This window comes from Haliotis cracherodii, unplaced genomic scaffold (genome assembly GCF_022045235.1).
Source record: "Haliotis cracherodii isolate W230 unplaced genomic scaffold, xgHalCrac1.p SCAF_20, whole genome shotgun sequence".
NCBI lineage: Eukaryota > Metazoa > Mollusca > Gastropoda > Lepetellida > Haliotidae > Haliotis > Haliotis cracherodii.
Window position 1 is genome coordinate 654,118 of NW_027266276.1, and position 18,760 is coordinate 672,877.

At 39.3% G+C, this 18,760-nt stretch overlaps 1 protein-coding gene across 1 annotated transcript; it reads right to left on the reverse strand.

Annotated features, from left to right (window-relative positions):
• Window positions 1-1,284: 1,284 nt before the first annotated feature.
• LOC139470155 (uncharacterized) lies at window positions 1,285-16,147 on the reverse strand. Its single transcript, XM_071252454.1, has 9 exons — window positions 16,062-16,147; window positions 14,251-14,305; window positions 9,200-9,280; window positions 8,309-8,371; window positions 8,072-8,140; window positions 7,010-7,081; window positions 6,474-6,775; window positions 4,111-4,215; window positions 1,285-1,997 (listed from the first exon to the last, which is right to left on the reverse strand). The coding sequence occupies exons 2-9, from the start codon at window positions 14,273-14,275 to the stop codon at window positions 1,473-1,475; spliced, it is 1,242 nt and encodes a 413-aa protein (XP_071108555.1). The 5' UTR covers window positions 14,276-14,305; window positions 16,062-16,147; the 3' UTR covers window positions 1,285-1,472.
• Window positions 16,148-18,760: the final 2,613 nt, after the last annotated feature.

Sequence of the window (18,760 nt, forward strand, 5' to 3'; positions counted from 1 at the left end):
TCCTACACCATGTCTCATGTCTCATATAGCTGGGATGTGCTGTCTGGTTAGGTGGTTTATCCTACACCATGTCTCATGTCTCATATAGCTGGGATGTGCTGCCTGGTTAGGTGGTTTATCCTACACCATGTCTCATGTCTCATATAGCTGGGATGTGCTGCCTGGTTAGGTGGTTTGTCCAACACCATGTCTCATGTCTCATATAGCTGGGATGTGCTGCCTGGTTAGGTGGTTTACCCTACACCATGTCTCATGTCTCATATAGCTGGGATGTGCTGCCTGGTTAGGTGGTTTACCCTACACCATGTCTCATGTCTCATATAGCTGGGATGTGCTGCCTGGTTAGGTGGTTTACCCTACAACTGTGAACAGGTGGCTGCGTGAAGCGTGACTCACACCAATCCGATAGGTCATGTCGACCATCATGTTTCCCTAGTTCACGTGCCTTTAACAGGAGTAGGCGTTGCCTAATAGTCGGTTATGGATCGGTGCACCACCCAGGTATATGGATATGTAACAATTTATTTTGTATGAGTTTTTTCTGAATGTAATATTTTCTGTTACTGTGGCTCTTGTCAGAGTTGTCTTTATCGAAGTTGTATGTGTCCTTGGGTCTGACATCATCCTGACAAGAGATCTTTCAAAAAATGTTAACATTCATTAAATTAATCGTTTTTAAGGACACTGAATTGATTGCTACGTTTAGATTGAAATATTTTGTATATAAATACCAGTAAATGAAAATTGGTAAAATGCATGTGTAACTGATATTGTTCGTGGCTGTTACTGTGAAGGGGGTTGAGGCAGTGTAACGCAATTGTCCTCCTGAGACCTGGGTAGAATCCGTCAAATAAAACTCAATGTCTTCTTCTATTTTTGGGTTGGTTGGCTAGGGTGGTAGTAATGTAATGTGTGATCGTTATTAAACTTACTGCTGTAGGTCGAGGTCGACCACGAACCGCAAAAGGGCAACTGAATGGATCGGGTGGTCAGGCTAGATCGCAGTCGGCTGCCTGGAAGGAATATTTCTGAATGTGGCGTTACACAATATCAAAAACAATAAAAAGAGATCCACATCTTTTGAGAACATTTCAATTTCTAGAATCAGCAATCACTCCACATATTAAAGAAGTATTTATACACTCTTCTTTCCCAATGTAAAGGGAGAGCTTTGTCGTCCAGTATATTGTAGTAAGTGAGTATAGTTTTACGCCGCTTTTAATAATACTCCAGCAATATCCCAGCAAGGAACACCAGAAATGGGCTCCACACATTGTACCCATGTGGGGAATCAAACCCGGGTCTTCGGCGTGACGAGCGAACGCTTTAACCACTAGGTTACTCCACCGCTTCTTCCAGTATATTGTAGTGCTAGAAGTGCTTGTTCTGTCTCCAACGGGCATTTGACCTTTTCCTAATTTACAATGTCTAACTGCAGCTTTGAAGCCGTGTGGTACTTTTGTGTTGACGGTTTACTTGTTACTGGGCGTGGTCCTGTGGAGGTCTTTAAGGTACAAGAGTCCTTTCTTCCTAGATACATGTGCATATTTCTTTTTCGGGATTTGCACAGAATCTATATTCCTTCTGAACATCTGTAGAAGAATCAAATTTATGGCTGACTGATCATATCGGTGACATTTCCCATACTTCCTGGTGCGAAATGAACACCAATATAATTGTTTTGCCCCTGGATGACACATACAGTTTGGGTCCACGGCGCACGCCACCCATGGGTCCATTATCAGACGTCTTGTAAATGGCTGGTTGTGTAACATTATAAAACCGCTTTCAGATTCGTGGTAAACTGAAAAGTGGCATGGTTCAGTGTTGAAGTAAGAAAACATGTGCTTTGAACAATGTTGTGCAAATGGGTATGGCCATGGTGACATAAGCACACCTGTTTCTTTCAGCAAGTTGAACATTTCTCGGGGATTTCCTTTGTCGAATCGTGAAGAGGCGTCCAGCCAAACTGTGTACTCAGCATTGTCAAAATGAGCCTGAAAATATAATTACATAAAACTTACTTATCTACTGATATGATTATATAACGCAGAGATTTAATATTTCTTAATAAATGTACCCTCAACAACACCGCCACAGGGTAACAAGTCCCCAGCTCAGTATGCTTGTAGTAAGAGCGCTGGTCAGGCTTTGCTATTGTTGTCACTGGCTTGTAGTAATAATAAATGGTCCCAGTAAATGCTTGCAAAGTATAATATAAGTTGTAACAGGATCACGACGGGTACATAGGGCCCTATATTTCCCGCGTTAGGGTTTGGATAACCCCGTGTACCCCGAGTTATCCCGCTGCAACGAATTTATCTTACCGACATGTTTTACAATGACGCTTCAAAAGAATTAAAACACAATTAATATCGACAGAAAACAGCTGTTCTGTTGAGCTTAGGTTAACTTGTGCCATGCCACATGTCTTTCAATGACTCAGAAAGCGTGCGCCTTTTTGCTTCGAAGCAGGGTATCAAACACCAGAGTAAGGAATCAGATGTCATTGCCAGAGAAGAATCACTCTCGAATAGCTAACGAAACAGATTCCAATGGGAGTGAAAGGCAAAATAGTCAAAATTGATGTTGGCAAAACAGGGTAGGCATGACCTACTCTACTTGCAGCACCCGCCATTACCACAATCTTCATTAAAATATAAGATATTCATTTCTAGGATAATGTAGGTGTTGACATATGTTTCATTACAGTTTGTTAAATTCCTGGTAAGAAGCTCTGATTTCATTGGTTAATCTTTATCACGTGATTAAACAATGAACTAAACACTGAGGAAGCAACAGAAAACTGGCACGAAAAGGTTTGTTCAAACAACGTGACTTAACACTGAACTCGAAAACTCAGTGGACACATGATCACTAATTGACCTGTCAGGTAGTCAATATTTGACTTCGTCTGTCAGAAAACAACACGACGTCTGCGAGTGGCAATGTACTGCAATGTCATTATGCAAAAACAAGGATCCTAAGACCTGAACCCCTTGTCTTTGCACAATGAACTCTCCAAAAGTAGTCATTTGTATGGTAAAGTTCCTTAACTTTGCAAACACAATAATGTCACCACTGGCGCACCATATGGATAAGTGTAACGGCAGGTAACGAACATGCTTCCTCAATAACATGAAACTCTGCAGAGGTTCCAAAGAAGCCAAAATGCATCCACATTCTTGGACATGGTATTGTTGTCCTTAAATAACTAAACAATGATCGCTTAATACCATACGCCTAAATGTGTCCTCAGTTTAGTACCGGAACATTTTTGTTTACTGTTCCCGCGGTTTGAGTGTTTCCCAAAATTCAAATATCGACCAATCAGAGAGCTGATCACACCTCGATTCTGTGCGGGTCTGATGTAGGCCAGTTGTGCCCAGTTGGCTTCAAGGTGGCAAATCAACAGCTTTCGGTTGATATCATTCCATAGCAATAAAGAATTGGGAGGTATCATGTATTGGAATGGATAGAATACTCACCCTATACAAGGCAGATATGAAGTGTTTATGCATGATTTGCTATTTTACTTTAGGAACAGAGGCAGAAGGCGAGCGGTGCTGTACGGTGTGTCTGGCCTTGTGTAAAGGTATAATAGGAACGTGAATCTCTGACACTCGTGATATCAATTGATCTAGACATATTTAAGCAACGACACAAGGGCCTAAGAGTCACCCCTAATGTCACAGTGAGTGAGTGAATACAGTTTAATTCCGCAGTGACCCATCTCTGTCACGGTGGAAGGCCACAACAACAGACTAGTCACATTTACATGTTATCATATAGAAAATGGAACCCGGGTCTTAGCTGCCACGACTTTAATAAAGTATATTTAAAACGTCAATGCAAGAGAATGGGTAATCGTGATTATCCGATGGTACAAATTCAATTTGGCATAAAAAGCAAAATAGCTAGGACAATTATATGAACGGTCCACTGAAAATCAGTAATGACACCCATTGTTCGCGAAAAGGGTCGAAATCTCCGCGAAATCTCGGAAAGTACTCCACCTATTATCAAAGCTTGTCTGTGAGTGTAAATACCAATACTAACAGAGGAATAACCCAGTGTGTGCCTGGGAGACATGTATGTCTATGACTTTACCTGCATAACGATTGGCTTCCACGTGTAACACTTCAAGTAGGAAAACCGATCAGGCAGCAAATCAAACGGGTAGCGTTTTATTACAGCCCTTCCATATTTCTCCAGCTGAAAATATTTCATATAAAAATGAACATCAATTTGCTTGAATTAATCATTTGTAAATAAGTTCCAACTCTTCTTTGTGAGTATATTTTCTATATTTGGCTTTATTCAAAACAAATACAAAATGATCAAATATTAAAGTTTGATTACTATAGAGAAATGAAAAAAATCGGTCACAATTTACTTTTTGCTTTGGATTTTCCATTTAGACGTATGGGGACAGAAGATAAATCATACATATTTCACTGTATTGATTAGCATGACTTGTTACTAAGGTAGTTTCCTCTTTGCAGATAATATAACTGTTATAACAAAAATCACATTTGCTGTAGCTACAACTGCTACAACTAATACTACTTCTACTATTTCTACAACTGTTAGACCTGCCAACAATACTACTACTTCAATTACTTAATTCATATAAGTGCAATAATCTTGAACCTGACGTCAAACCCCATTTCACCTCACCTCACTTCGGTGACTGTCGGAAACTATGAAAGACATCTTTATGAAACTTGGTACACACATTCACTATATTGTATAGATGTGCCTCTTACTTTTTATGATTCCCCCGAATATTTCTTTTATTTTACATGAATTTTATTAGTTTGGACATAGCACTGAACTGAATGAAAGCCTTGGGTTAACTTTCATTTCCGGGACAGAACTTCATAAGTGTTGTTGTTTTTCGTTTATATAGATATCCTATAGTACACACATTCACCACATTATGTAGATGTGCCTTTGGTATTTACGATTCCCCAAATTATTTTGTTGTTATATTATTTTTATAAATTTAGACTTGAATAGAAGCAATCTTATCAATTTTACCTCACTTCTGGTGTGTACGTCTCCATGACACTTTGTACAATATCAGTCTAAGGCTGTTAAAGTCTGTAAATATTTGAAAGTTATGTTTTATTTTCTTAAATAATTATTGATTATTAAATGATATTATTAAATGACACACCAGCAGATACTGCAACAACAGAAAGGATTCATAGTAACTCTGGTAACTACCCGTAAAGGGTATATCTGCAACAAAACCATACCTGTATAACAATGTTCTACATTCCACGATATCTAAATGAGTGAATTGTGCAGTGCTCAAGGATACAAACTAGTCTTAGCCTTCATATACTGGTAGATGGTTCTAACCTTTGTTTATCATTACAGCAGATATTTGTACAATGTTTATGGAGAGTTATACTTCAGCTCTTGTATTGAACCTCTTCCACAAGCAGGTGGACCAACCAATGTCACATTTGATTGCACATAATATTGTCTTTAGGATTGGACAATGGACGGGGGATATAGATGACTTCTTGTTTCACTTTTTGTTTCACGAGTAATGCCCCTCAAAGACCTCCTTCTGTTTTTCTTGGCCATATTGGATAATCGATCGCGGTCTGTCAACGATTACCTTCTTGCGTTTCCCGAGTTCTTCACCTCTGATTCTGCGCGACGAAATTGTGCAACAATCTTATTCACTGTTGACTTAAGTATGACTTCGATCTATAAGCTTCTTGTAATTTCATAAATATACTCTTTCACAGAACTTTATTCGCTTGATTTCCGACCCAACTTCAGTCCTTGATCATTCAGCATCAAATGAAGGGCAGAAGATATCTTTGACATCACGGGATAGACACGTGATGAATGAGTGAGTGAGTGAGTTGGGTTTAACGCCGCTTAATACACTATTCCAGTTATATCACGGCGTGTCAGCTTAATGTGGGAGGAAAGCCCAAAGTGATGCAGGACCCAGATGTTTACCACTTCGGTGAAACCCACGAGCACGGGTATGGTGCTGACAAACCTAGAAACATAAGCGGGGCGAACCGGGATTCGAACCCACAATCATAGGTTTCTGGCGTGCCCAAGAGACGCAACAATCACGGCGCCTTAGACGACTGGGCCACCCGTGCCCCCTAGACACGTGATGAAACGAACCCGAAGCCAAATAAAAAAGTGAGACAAGCTATCACGAAAAACAAAGAAATTAGCTGCCGCAGAAAAGCGTGAATTGTACGAATATAATGGTGTTGCAACCAACACTACCTTTCTAATCTATCACCACCAGTTAGTTCTACATACTACGATTTATAGCACTACTGTTACTACATTTGAAACACGTCTACTTCTATACAAACTACAACTACAACTTCCTTAAACTATAACTACTGATTCAATCGGTTTCAATTTAGCTCACTTAGTTGCATTTTTTCTACCATCGATTTTCTTATGAAATAGTTGCTTACCAGTTTGACCTGACTTCTGTTCAGCCCCATGTCGTAATAATAGAAGGAGTAGTTGCTCAAATGAGGGAAAATGTATTTGTCCAGAGTCATGATCATCTCCTGGGATTCATCAAAGTGATCCGCTGACGCTGCCGTGACAAAAGCATATTTCCTCCTCTCCTGTATGTTGAAAACATCCTTTATCCTCCCCAGTGCCCCCTCTTGTAGTTTGGTTACAGGTGTAAGAATATTGCGGATGTTTTCTTGGCTGTCAGCCGCCGGAAGTGGGTGTTTACAGGCAGCTGTGTCATTGCACATGTCCACTGAAAAGTTTATAAAAATTAGAAAGATTAATTGCAGTTTTGATTGTCTGGTCCAGGCTCATTTATGTAGCTTGAATATTGTGTGCAAAGTTCAACAAAACAAACACATTAACAAAAGAAACAAAATACAAAAAATAACACAAGTCTTTCAGTTACACCGCGGCTGTTGAGTGATGTGTATTGTGCCTTTCGTGCCTGTAATTAGTTATGGATTCATAATAATTTGAAACTTACATGCTTTCTTTTCCTTGCCTGTGCACCGAGGAGAGGCGGGTAACTCTGACCAAATCTTCTTATGCTTCAGAGCTGCAATTCAGAGTGAGTCAGTGAGTTGGATTTTACGCCGCTTTTAGCAATATTCCAGCAATATCACGGCGGGGGACACAAGAAATGGGCTTCACATATTGTACCCATGTCGGGAATCGAACACGGGTCTTCGGCGTGAAGAGTTGACGCTTTTACCACTAGGCTACACGACCGCCCCACAACTCAGAGGAAAATGGTAGTGATAGTGCATGTTTCTGAAATATCTCTTGATTTTAAGATTTCATTCAGTGAAAAGTTCATCGAATCACAGATAAGTGGAAACAGTGCCACGGAGTAATATGCAAAAGATTAAGGTAATGCTGTTCAGGCGACGGTTAAAGCAGGGGGCCGATTAAAGAAAAATAGTTGTCGTAAGTAGAATACAGGCTTACATTCTTTTTAAAATCTTTTTGAAACAACGGAAAGGCAGACCATGTTTCCATGTTAGTTTCAATGTCCGATGCAATTCCCTATTTTGACTTATATGTTCCCGTGTTATTAGAGGTGAAAAATTGACTTGCCTTTGCATGTGTTAGTGACGGGTGCCACCTATGGGGTAGGATGCGCTCACCTTTTCGCGAACACCTGGTATCATTACTATTTTATATTGATTCATAAACACATGCTCATGATATAGTCGGAATCGGAAAATTGACCCTGCTTTATGCAGAGATTTCTATTGAATATGGAAAGGGTTTTGTCGCTTTATTTAATTAATTATTCAGACTGTGGCTTCCGGATTAGAATGGGCCCAAGGATCTATGTTTGTGGTACGAGACGACTTCATGGATCGATGGTTGGTCAGGTTTGCAGATTGGTTCACATCTCTTACCTTTAGGAATACCTCAGAATGTTTTGCCAAATGGTATGTGTATGGGCATGTTTATACACTTCCTTCTGTCTACAAATGAACATGTTGTGGATATTTTGAATTTCCGTTATTTAATTAACCGTTTCTTTTATGAATTCGATTAGCTCACGAAATCTTACTTGCTACTTTCTGACGAAACATGTCCACCAAGAGTGTGACCTCGTCTCTGGAATACACAAGCTGGTTGTCTGAAATTAAGGACGAATACATATATGTTAACATTTATTTTCTTTTTCAGGCGGTAGGAATGAGTGAACACCACCACATGTAAATAAATGCATAAAATATCAGTAGACGGTGATCTCTTACCATGAGGAAGGATCGGAGTGTGAATTTCAATGTTTATAACCCCTTACCATTTAATTTCTGTATTTCCTCTGTATGTTTAGTTCTTGTTTGAAGACACAAGTGGTCAGTATCTGAAAACGCATTGGACAAAAACTCAGTGATGTATATTGTTCATGAACCTAACGTAATACGTTTTTCAGGCCGCACATAATTGTTTGCCTGTTTCTCATCACTGTCTTAAGACATTCATAGGTATATTATAAAATTTTATTTCAAATTTCGGTTTCCTAACCACCCAAAGCTGAACTTCCTTTTGCTTAATGAAAACAATGATTTTTTCAGATATGGTTACATTTAAATGTGCACTGAAAATAACAAACAAAATGCATAACTGGAACGGGATTTTAAGTCCCTATTGTTTTGTTCAGGGTCTGTCGATGATAAGAAACATGATTGTATTTGTGATCTCACGCTGTTCGTGTGTTTAAAATGAACTTTGTTGTTTATTTCTGTTATTGTCAAACAGGATGAAGCTAAATACATGGTTACTGGGACTAAACGACGTTTGACTGATGACACGCTGATACCATTCAGCAGTACACATGGATACATTACTGATAATTAGACCCTAGGTTTTCTTAGTCATTAAACTTTCATGAACATTGGCAAATGTATTGCAATAAAATACATATTCACAACAAATAGTAAAGTGTTTGTAAAGAACATTGAGTGATTTTACGCCACTTTCAACAATATTTCAGTTACTTCATGGCGTGTTAGATTGATGTGGAGGAAAGTTTAATTAGAAGTATATCACAGAAGTTTGGTGAACTACACAAATACTTGTCTAGAAGGATCACAGTCAGTGTGAATCTGGGATTCGAACAGCGGATCCTGACTCGACTACAGGACGCAACTACTCCAACCTTAATAAAAATACTAATCATTACATCACTTACTCAACACATTCGATTTTCTCGTGATATCCACCACCAGCAGCAGGCCAAAGGAATACAACGTGCCAAGAAATATCACTGAAACTGAAATTCAACAGATTATTTGTGAGGTGGATGTAAATATAACACCTCAACGCAATTGAATAACCAAAACAGATTCCAAATGCATAAAGGGCAAAATATATGAATGGATCGGTGAAAGCTGTGATGACACCAGGTGTTCGGGGAAAGGCTTAGCATGTCCCGCCCTACTGGTCGCACCCCCAATCACCACTCACTAAAGTGTGTTTGTTGCCTGACGCCGCACAGCAGCACTGCTGCCAAGCAACGACGGTAAATTCCACAGTGTGTAAAAGGCACAAAAGTGTTAACACCAGGTGTTCGCTAAAATTATACATTCGGGCGCGGTCATTTGTCATTGGGTTTTTTTGTCTGTTGTCCCTTTGAGGTGGATTCGGACTCCACTAAAACAAAAGACCGCATGTTCCTGTATTTGACATTAGCAAACATGGGAATTGATACAAACATTTCAGACGAAAATCAATTTCCCGAAATGCCCGCAATATTTCAAATTTCAGGAACCCTAACATTTTCCACAACGAGCACCATTTTACAAAAGCTGTTCAATTATAGGAACGTGTTACAGAACGTGGACTTGGCAGCTCTTGGTGTAACTTCCACTGCGTGAGGCTGTCAAGATTCGTCATGCTGCTCTCAACACGTAGATCATATATAATCACAGGTGACTTTTCTACTGTTGACAATAACAACATTCATCACTTATTCAAATATGGACCAACATATTGTGAGCAACCTGCTACACATTGGGATCACAACTTTAATTGATGCTGTGGAAGCATACGCAAAAAATATGGGCCAAAACAGAAGGTGACCTTGCCAGTGAGTGATGTTGTCATTGGAAAAATGCAGAAACAGAAAATATGGAAACATACTTGGAATCAACCAATTCTGTTCCAGCCAGCTGTCATCCAAAGTCTGGCTGCCCCACATGAACAGTTTGTAGTTTTTCCCACTTACAAAGCCTCACAGCAAGTGTAAGGATATCTAAATTAATTGTTCGATCAAAGAACTTGGGATGGATGACACATCAAGTATGTCCAGATGTAAGGCCAGTATCTTTAACTGAGGAAGAAATCTGACAAAACCACGCATCGGTTCTGGCTTGACTCCAAAATCAGAAGCCACGTCCATTCCTCTTTTGTACTGGATTCCAAAGCTCCTTACAAATCCGTTCAAAGAGAGATTTATTGCTGCGTCCAACAAATGTACCGTCAAATCCGTCTGGACCATTAACCATCAACCTTAGTACAATGAAAGAAGGATTTTATTTATGTCAAAACATTTAATTTTTCATGTTTTTGTACATCACTATGCCAATAGGTTATAAGTCAAATTGACAGAGGCGTGATTCGTTATCCACTCCACGAACCACGCATCCCACACGACAGAAACCAGGCGACGGTGTTCTCCCTGTAGGGAACCAGGGTTGACGAAGGACATGGGAAGGGCGGGTAATTGCCAATCGTGTATCAGGACCATACAGTCGAGGGGTGTCGTCATGAATATATATTGAGATGCATATTTTTATTTTAGAATAAATCTATTTTCATTAAACTTAACACGAAGCACAGTTACTTTTTTTCCGTTAGTATAGACCATATAATGGATCACTCGTCCGCGTTATCCCATATACGGATCTAGAATCATTACTTGATATATATATCAGCCCGTTCGAGTCTGACAAACAGGGGTGACGAGATTCAGCCTGCGTTAAGCAGTGTTAAGCAAGGATCAGACAAAACGCCTAAACTGCAGCCTTAGATAATATTATGATAGCTACCAGGAGACGGAGAAACACAACAGCTATGGTCTACAACATGCAACTATGAAATGTTAACAAATGTTTCATTGCTTGACAAAGCTGTTATTGTGCCTTTTCTTTTTAATGCATATAGAACCACTAGAACGTTAACAATTTTGCTTATAATACCAAACCACATATAAAATCATCACCAAGTTGCTGTATTATATTTATATCAACAGTTGAAAGATGCATACAGAATTTATACATACCATCTATACCTAGTTAATTATATTCATGAAAATGTTTTTTATCCATGAAAGAGTCAATGTATTAAACTAACGAGAGTACTGCACCCCAGGGGCTCTGTAGGTGGCCTCAGATGACAATTATTTTCCTACTTTGATATATACAGTGACATGACAGCCTATCATAATTAATATCATCGGTCGTAGTCAGTTCCCCTGTTGCATGCTGACCAACCTGCCACTTCTCGGTTCGGATCCACAGTCTAGATTTCACAGTAACCACTGTCAACAATGGTTACGAAAGTTTTGAGGCGAAACACACTCAACGGCCTTGAACTTGGGGTCAAATCATGGGAAGCTGGAGTCAATACTATTTACAGATTATGGATAAAAACAAATGTAACAAAATCCATGTCTTATATTTCATTTAAGCTATCACAAGTCGCTCTAAGATAATTGTCATAGACTGAACAGCCCATTTAAACAGCACACTATATTCTCCTTTTTTCCTTCCGGTTTATGTTAAACCTTGTGGTATCTGTGGTCTGAGGCCAATCGAAGTATGACGTGTGTTCACCTGCGTCGCCTATGGTTTCGAAATCGAACGGAAGGAGTGTGTTGCATATGTTGCAAAATGTTTTTCAAACGGTTCACGGTAGTGCATATTCAAAGTAAGCATAGTCATGACATAGAGACGTCAACAAGGTACAATCTGCCAAATGAACTGTCCTTATCCTTGTCTCTACTCAACCATGAACTCCACACCCACTCGTGAAAAGGGCGTCAGTAGTGCACTCAACGGCCACCTTTGTGTAATTCCTGATACAGCAATTCAAGCATGAAGTGGACCTCATGGCTACATTGTATTTATAGAATTGAAAAGAATATATCGAGTCGGCAATCTTCACTCATTCATTCATTCATTCATTCATTCATTCATTCATTATCGAGTCGGCAATCTTCAAACCTTCAATGTTCAATAACTAAAGATCTATTTTGTGCTCACATGCTACCAACGCTACTGTCAATATTAGCTGTCCTGTAAGCATATGCAACATCATTCTGCTAAAACATATCATTTAGATGACTATATCAAAGAATATACTGATAGTGGTTCATTCCCAACTAAATCGGCTTGGCGAGCTCTTGTAATCAGGCGTCTATCAGAGAACGAACAGTACATTTGGAGAGAGCGACTAGCACGGAGACTAGATCTTTCACGGTACCATAAAATATGCTTTCATTCTTTCTCGGTGCAGATGTCCATGACTTGACTAGCGAGCTTGATTACGATACTTGGCAAAGCATCATACTGTCTTTCTGCAACTTTATATGGAATTTGAAGAAATACCTTTTGTATGTGTAGATATATGACATGTGCTTTAGGCAGGGTGAGTGTAGATATATGACCTGTGCTTTGGGCAAGTATATGTAGATATATGACATCTGCTTTAGGCAAGTATGTGTAGATATATGACATCTGATTTGGGCAGAGTGAGTGTAGATATATGACATCTGCTTTAGGCAAGTATGTGTAGATATATGACATCTGATTTGGGCAGAGTGAGTGTAGATATATGACATCTGCTTTAGGCAAGTATGTGTAGATATATGACATCTGCTTTAGGCAGGGTATATGTAGATATTTGACATGTGCTTTAGGCAGTGTAAGTGTAGGGATATGAAATGTGCTTTAGGCAGGGTATATGTGGATATATTACATGTGCTTTAGGCAGGGTATATGTAGATATATGACATCTGCTTTAGGCAGGGTATGTGTAGATATATGACATGTGCTTTAGGCAGTGTAAGTGTTGGGATATGAAATGTGCTTTAGGCAGGGTATATGTGGATATATTTCATGTGCTTTAGGCAGTGTAAGTGTAGGGATATGAAATGTGCTTTAGGGAGGGTATATGTAGATATATGACATGTGCTTTAGGCGGGGTATATGTAGATATATGACATGTGCTTTAGGCAGTGTAAGTGTTGGGATATGAAATGTGCTTTAGGCAGGGTATATGTAGATATATGACATGTGCTTTAGGCAGGGTATATGTAGATATATGACATGTGCTTTAGGCAGTGTAAGTGTTGGGATGTGAAATGTGCTTTAGGCAGGGTATATGTAGATATATGACATGTGCTTTAGGCAGTGTAAGTGTAGGGATATGAAATGTGCTCTAGGCAGGGTATATGTAGATTTATGGCATGTGCTTTAGGCAGGGTATATGTGGATATATTACATGTTCTTTAGGCAGGGTATATGTAGATATATTACATGTGCTTTAGGCAGTGTAAGTGTTGGGATATGAAACGTGCTTTAGGCAGGGTATATGTAGATATATTTCATGTGATATAGGCAGTGTAAGTGTAGGGATATGAAATGTGCTTTAGGCAGGGTATATGTAGATATATAACATGTGCTTTAGGCAGTATAAGTGTAGGGATTGCTAATACATGGGACCGACTAGTTGATTGGATTCTCTTTGTAAGAAAATAATCTGTTTCCGACCATGCTTAAAAATAGTACGTTTTCCTCCTGTTATGCCCTCCTAACTCAGTTGAATCGTAAACATGTTCTGAAATAATGTGTTGTGAGACCAAACATAGAGACACAAACCACACGACCACAATATTATATAGAGAGTGTTTTAACTTCGGATATAAGGTTATTGTTTATTAATGTTATTGACATTTCAAAACTTGACACATCAGTGACACAAATTATGTTCGATGCAATTCCCTATTTTGACTCGTTCTGTATGTTTCTGCGTTTTTCAGATGAACAAGTGACTTGCCTGTGCATGTGTTTGTGACGGGTGCCATCAGTGGGGTATGATACGCTCACCTTGATTACAACTCCTGGTCATTCTTTAACCGTGCTTCGCAAAACATCTTCAGAATCGTACAATGAACTCAGCTTTGAACAGAGATTTCTTAGGAACATGCAACTGGTTTGAATAAGCAAATGTGTAACATACCATAGGCAATCCTGAGACGTCCCATTGTGATCTAGGGTCTTCTCCTTTCAAAAACCTGTGAAAATGAGAGCAATGAAAATCTCAAACATTTCTACCACTATAATTATGTATGAACAAAATACCTGGAAGCAGAAATATATTAGTGTTGTTTTAATGTATATGATTTGCTGTTTGTCATGGTTACTGTCATCTGATTGCAAACAGTCTTTCTGCACCTGAACCTTGACTTTAACAATTGGCGTAACGCTTAATGTGTGTGTGTGTTTGTGTGTGTGTGTGTGTGTGTGTGCGCGCGTGTGCGTGCGTGCGTGCGTGCGTGCGTGCGTGCGTGCGTGCGTGCGTGCGTGCGTGCGTGCGTGCGTGTGTGTGTGTGTGTGCGTGTATTTTGTTGTTTAACGCCACACTCAGCAAAATCCCGGCTGTATGTTGAATGGCCGTGGGTAATCGAGCCTGTGTATTATACATGTCAGTATCTGCACCTAAACGTGACCTTATGTCGTTTATGTCTGCTAAGTGTATTAAATTCCGCTTAATAAGACTGCCAATGTTAATTGTTAATGTTAAACCTTTGCAAACTTTTGTCTTCATATCTCGCAATAAATAAGGTATGTGTGTTTGTTTGTTGTTTAACGCCACACCAGCAATATTCCAGCTTGACCACGGAGACCTGTAAATAATCTGGACCAGACAATGCAGTGATTGATATTGTGAACCACGGTCACCGACTTCGGGATACGCAGTCACGCAGTGAACCAAGTGACCAAGCCATGGGACGCTGAGCATCAACGCTTATTTGGGATACCTACTAGTTGATAAGTGTTGTGTGTGGATGGATATTATCTCAGCTATATTGACACCTTCACAATATCAATGTTTGCACTTCTTTTATATTTGTTGACATGACAAATAAACTGACAGCTGGATATGATTTGTTTTGGATAACTTATGTCCCAAGTGTCTTACGAGTGACGGTTATTCATAGAATAATGTAACTATAATCAGTTTCTCCTCCTCCAAGTTTCTCATCGCAATGCCCACATCCCCTAACCAACCATACGCAATCAGCTGTAGGCAACTGGACATCACGTGATCACCGTTCCACCCTGTTCATGACATCTACATCTAGGCATTGTTTTAGAAAAAAATATTACCTATAAAAACTATTACATATTGCACAACACAGATGTATGTCTCCTTAAAGTACAGCAAAAAGTTAATAGTTCCTAACATTTTTCTCATTGTTTATACCTACATATGTTTAATTATATATATTAATCATAGTATATTGCACGGGCCAATGTTTTGCAGTACATGAATATATTTCGGGCAAAGACCTGAATAAAACTGTCTCTCTGTCCGTCTGTCTATCTATTCATTGTTTTTGGAAAAGAATTCCAATTTTGTCCCCTTTCTGTTGTGAATAAGGAGGTTTGTATCATAGCCGGCCCTCTCCCTATACGACGATCGATTGTATAAATGATATTTGGAAGAAGATTAATGATATCAAAATACGTTTTAGGCTGAGAAAGTTCATGTATTCAAAATAATTTACTGATATGTGATATTCCGTTGAAAGAATATGTAACTATATACACTAATTCCAAATGTCGTTTTCTACCTTCCATAGGGGATAAACGGCGACATATTGAAGATATTATCATATGAATGGACACTGGCAATGGGTGAGGTGGCGTGAAAACTCTATGTACTAAGAACCATGAAACTTGATGTTCATGAACTATATGTCACTTGAACACTTTTACCCTCTTCTGTATCAAGAGGAGGGGAGGGATCATAAAACAATAACTTACTTCTGTTAATATATCCTTCCATGGACGAAATCGTCGCACCAGCACGCTCTTTCACTGACTGGAGGCGAGGCCTTCACGACACAGTGTTGTTCCAAGGTGACTTGCTCGGATACCCGGCACCTTGGTCAACACAAAGGATAACTCTATTCCTTTATGTCTTCTTTTCATCAAAGGGTTACTCCCTAACACAACCTCACCTGGGTGTACTTAAATAGGTCACTTTGGAGCTAAACATACTGTGTTTCCACTGTAGAGCTAGGTTACCTGTAGATTTAACAGCGCTATATTGCATTACGAACCGAACGCGCGGCATGAGAATTTAATGTTAAATGTGAAAAGTACATAGAGGTTATCACGCGAGTGTGTTTGGGGATGGTAAATATCCTGCATTAGGAATAAACATTGTATTACATAGTGTTTATTCCTAATACAGGATATTTACCATCCCTAAACACACAAGCGTGATAACCTCTTTATCATATAATGTCATTCTTCAATTCTGTGCTTGAAAATCGCTTCCCCTCACTCACAAACAATACCTAAACATTGCGAGTTTTCCTGGAATGCGCGCATTAATATTTATTACGTCACAGGGTAAGTGAAGTGTCAGTCGGACAGTGACAATGGCCAATATAGTTCCAACTGAAATCTGTTTGTTATACAGTGGCGAAGCAACATATACGCAAAACAACGATTGTTTTTACTTGCCTTTCGCGGCAACCCATCGGTCTGTCTGCTAGTGTAACTGTCCTTTGTCAAAGGGAAACTACTCTAACCCTAGTCTAACATGAGACGTCACGGCCACGCTCAGACGTTGATAACATTCGGCCTGTTCTGTCATAACGTTAAGAAGATCAGTGAGATGTACACACAGCGCAAAACCGGAACAAGGTAACAATTCATACATATTTCGCCTAAATCCAACTATCCAGAACTATTATTATTAATGGAAAAGGTTTCAAGCTGCAGAGGTCTACAAGCACATATATGGCTACTGATCCCACTTGGCTAGGACTACTGCCTCGCAAAATTGTTTCGTAATTTATATCTCCAAAGTTGCCAAAACTTATAAAATGCCTTCGTTACGTCGCTGTTCGACACTGATTTTCAGTATATATTGTATTATAAGACTGTTTTTTTGATAATTTTAGCAATTATCCCTGTAATTTATCCAGATTCACGATGGTTAATTCTGACTCGATCGCCGAATGACAAGTGCGACGCCATGTTTGTTTATAAACACTGAAAGTAGTCCCCACTTGACCTTTGATATTTGCATCTCTATCGCATATGACACCAAAGGATATCGTTTTTATCCGTTGGCTTTATCCTGCCGAGAAACCTACCCATTATATGATCAATTTGTTTATCTTCATTCTACCGAGACTAAATAAAACGCGAACTCTATGGTGTTAGAAAATATATTGAGTGAAGCGAATGGGTTGAGTCCAGTGTTTTGAGTGCGTTGTCGATCTGAATTACGGAATCACCGACAACAGCCTGTAAACAAGACATAGCGCTCTATATGCTCAATCAGTTTGCTTACACCGTAATACTTCACACTAACTTATGACAGGCACTGAAAGCATGGAGCACGACAATTCGTAAGCTAACATGAGGTGGACACCCCTAAAGAGAACTAAGCAAGCCTTGCAAAGATTTATTTCTACACTTCACGTCACTATTATGACATGATATTACTGGGTGAAGAATGATATGAAGAAGATACAAAGAAAAGCAACAAATAGCAAGCTAGCTGTTGTCCTCAAAGCTTGAAATACATTCTCTTTGCAGATGTCTATCATGTTTTCTGAATGCATTTTGTATCATATAATTGTACATATAATTATTTAAATATGCCTACCAACACTGCGCGTAAAAGAAGTAGTGTCAAATCGGCTGTTTCAGTCAGAGGGGTTTTATTGTGATTTGATGCCTCTGATTGACCAAACACAATCTAGTAGATATCAAATTCATCGGAAAATGTATGAAAACATGCTCCACATTGAGATCTCTCCAGACCTTGTCAATGTACCGTGATATACGTTCTTGTTTTGTAACAGGTGTTGGGGAAATAACGTTATCAAACCGACAACCTTTACATAGTCCAGATGTAATTTGCTTTACATGTTTGTATAGTTGCAGAGAGCAACACATCCTGAATGTATTTTCATGTTATTCCAGATCGATTTCATCTACCGCGAATCGGTTTGATTCCTTCAGCACAGTGTAACAATTGAGCATGTTTATACAGTTTGTTTGTTTGTTGCTTAATGCCTCACTCAGCAATATTCCAGCTATATGACGGCGGTCTGTAAATAATCGAGTCTGGACCTGACACTCAAGTGATTGACATCATGACCAAAGATTCATGCAATTGGGATACGATGACATTCATCAACCAAGTCATCAAGCCTGACCACCCGATCCCGTTAGTCGCCTCTTACTACAAGCATAGTCCCCTTTTACAGCAAGCATGGGTTGCTGAAGACCTATTCTACCCCGGATCTTTACAGGTCTGTTTATACAGTGTATTGAATATACACCAGGTGAGCCTAGTATTGCCGTCCCGTGGTTGTTGGTATTCCACATGAGCTATAATTCCCCCAAAGCACGGTGTACCATTACATTGCAATAACATTAAAAGAGGCCTACATGAGTCTATCCTGGCACTATATACATCCATCAATACCTATTAT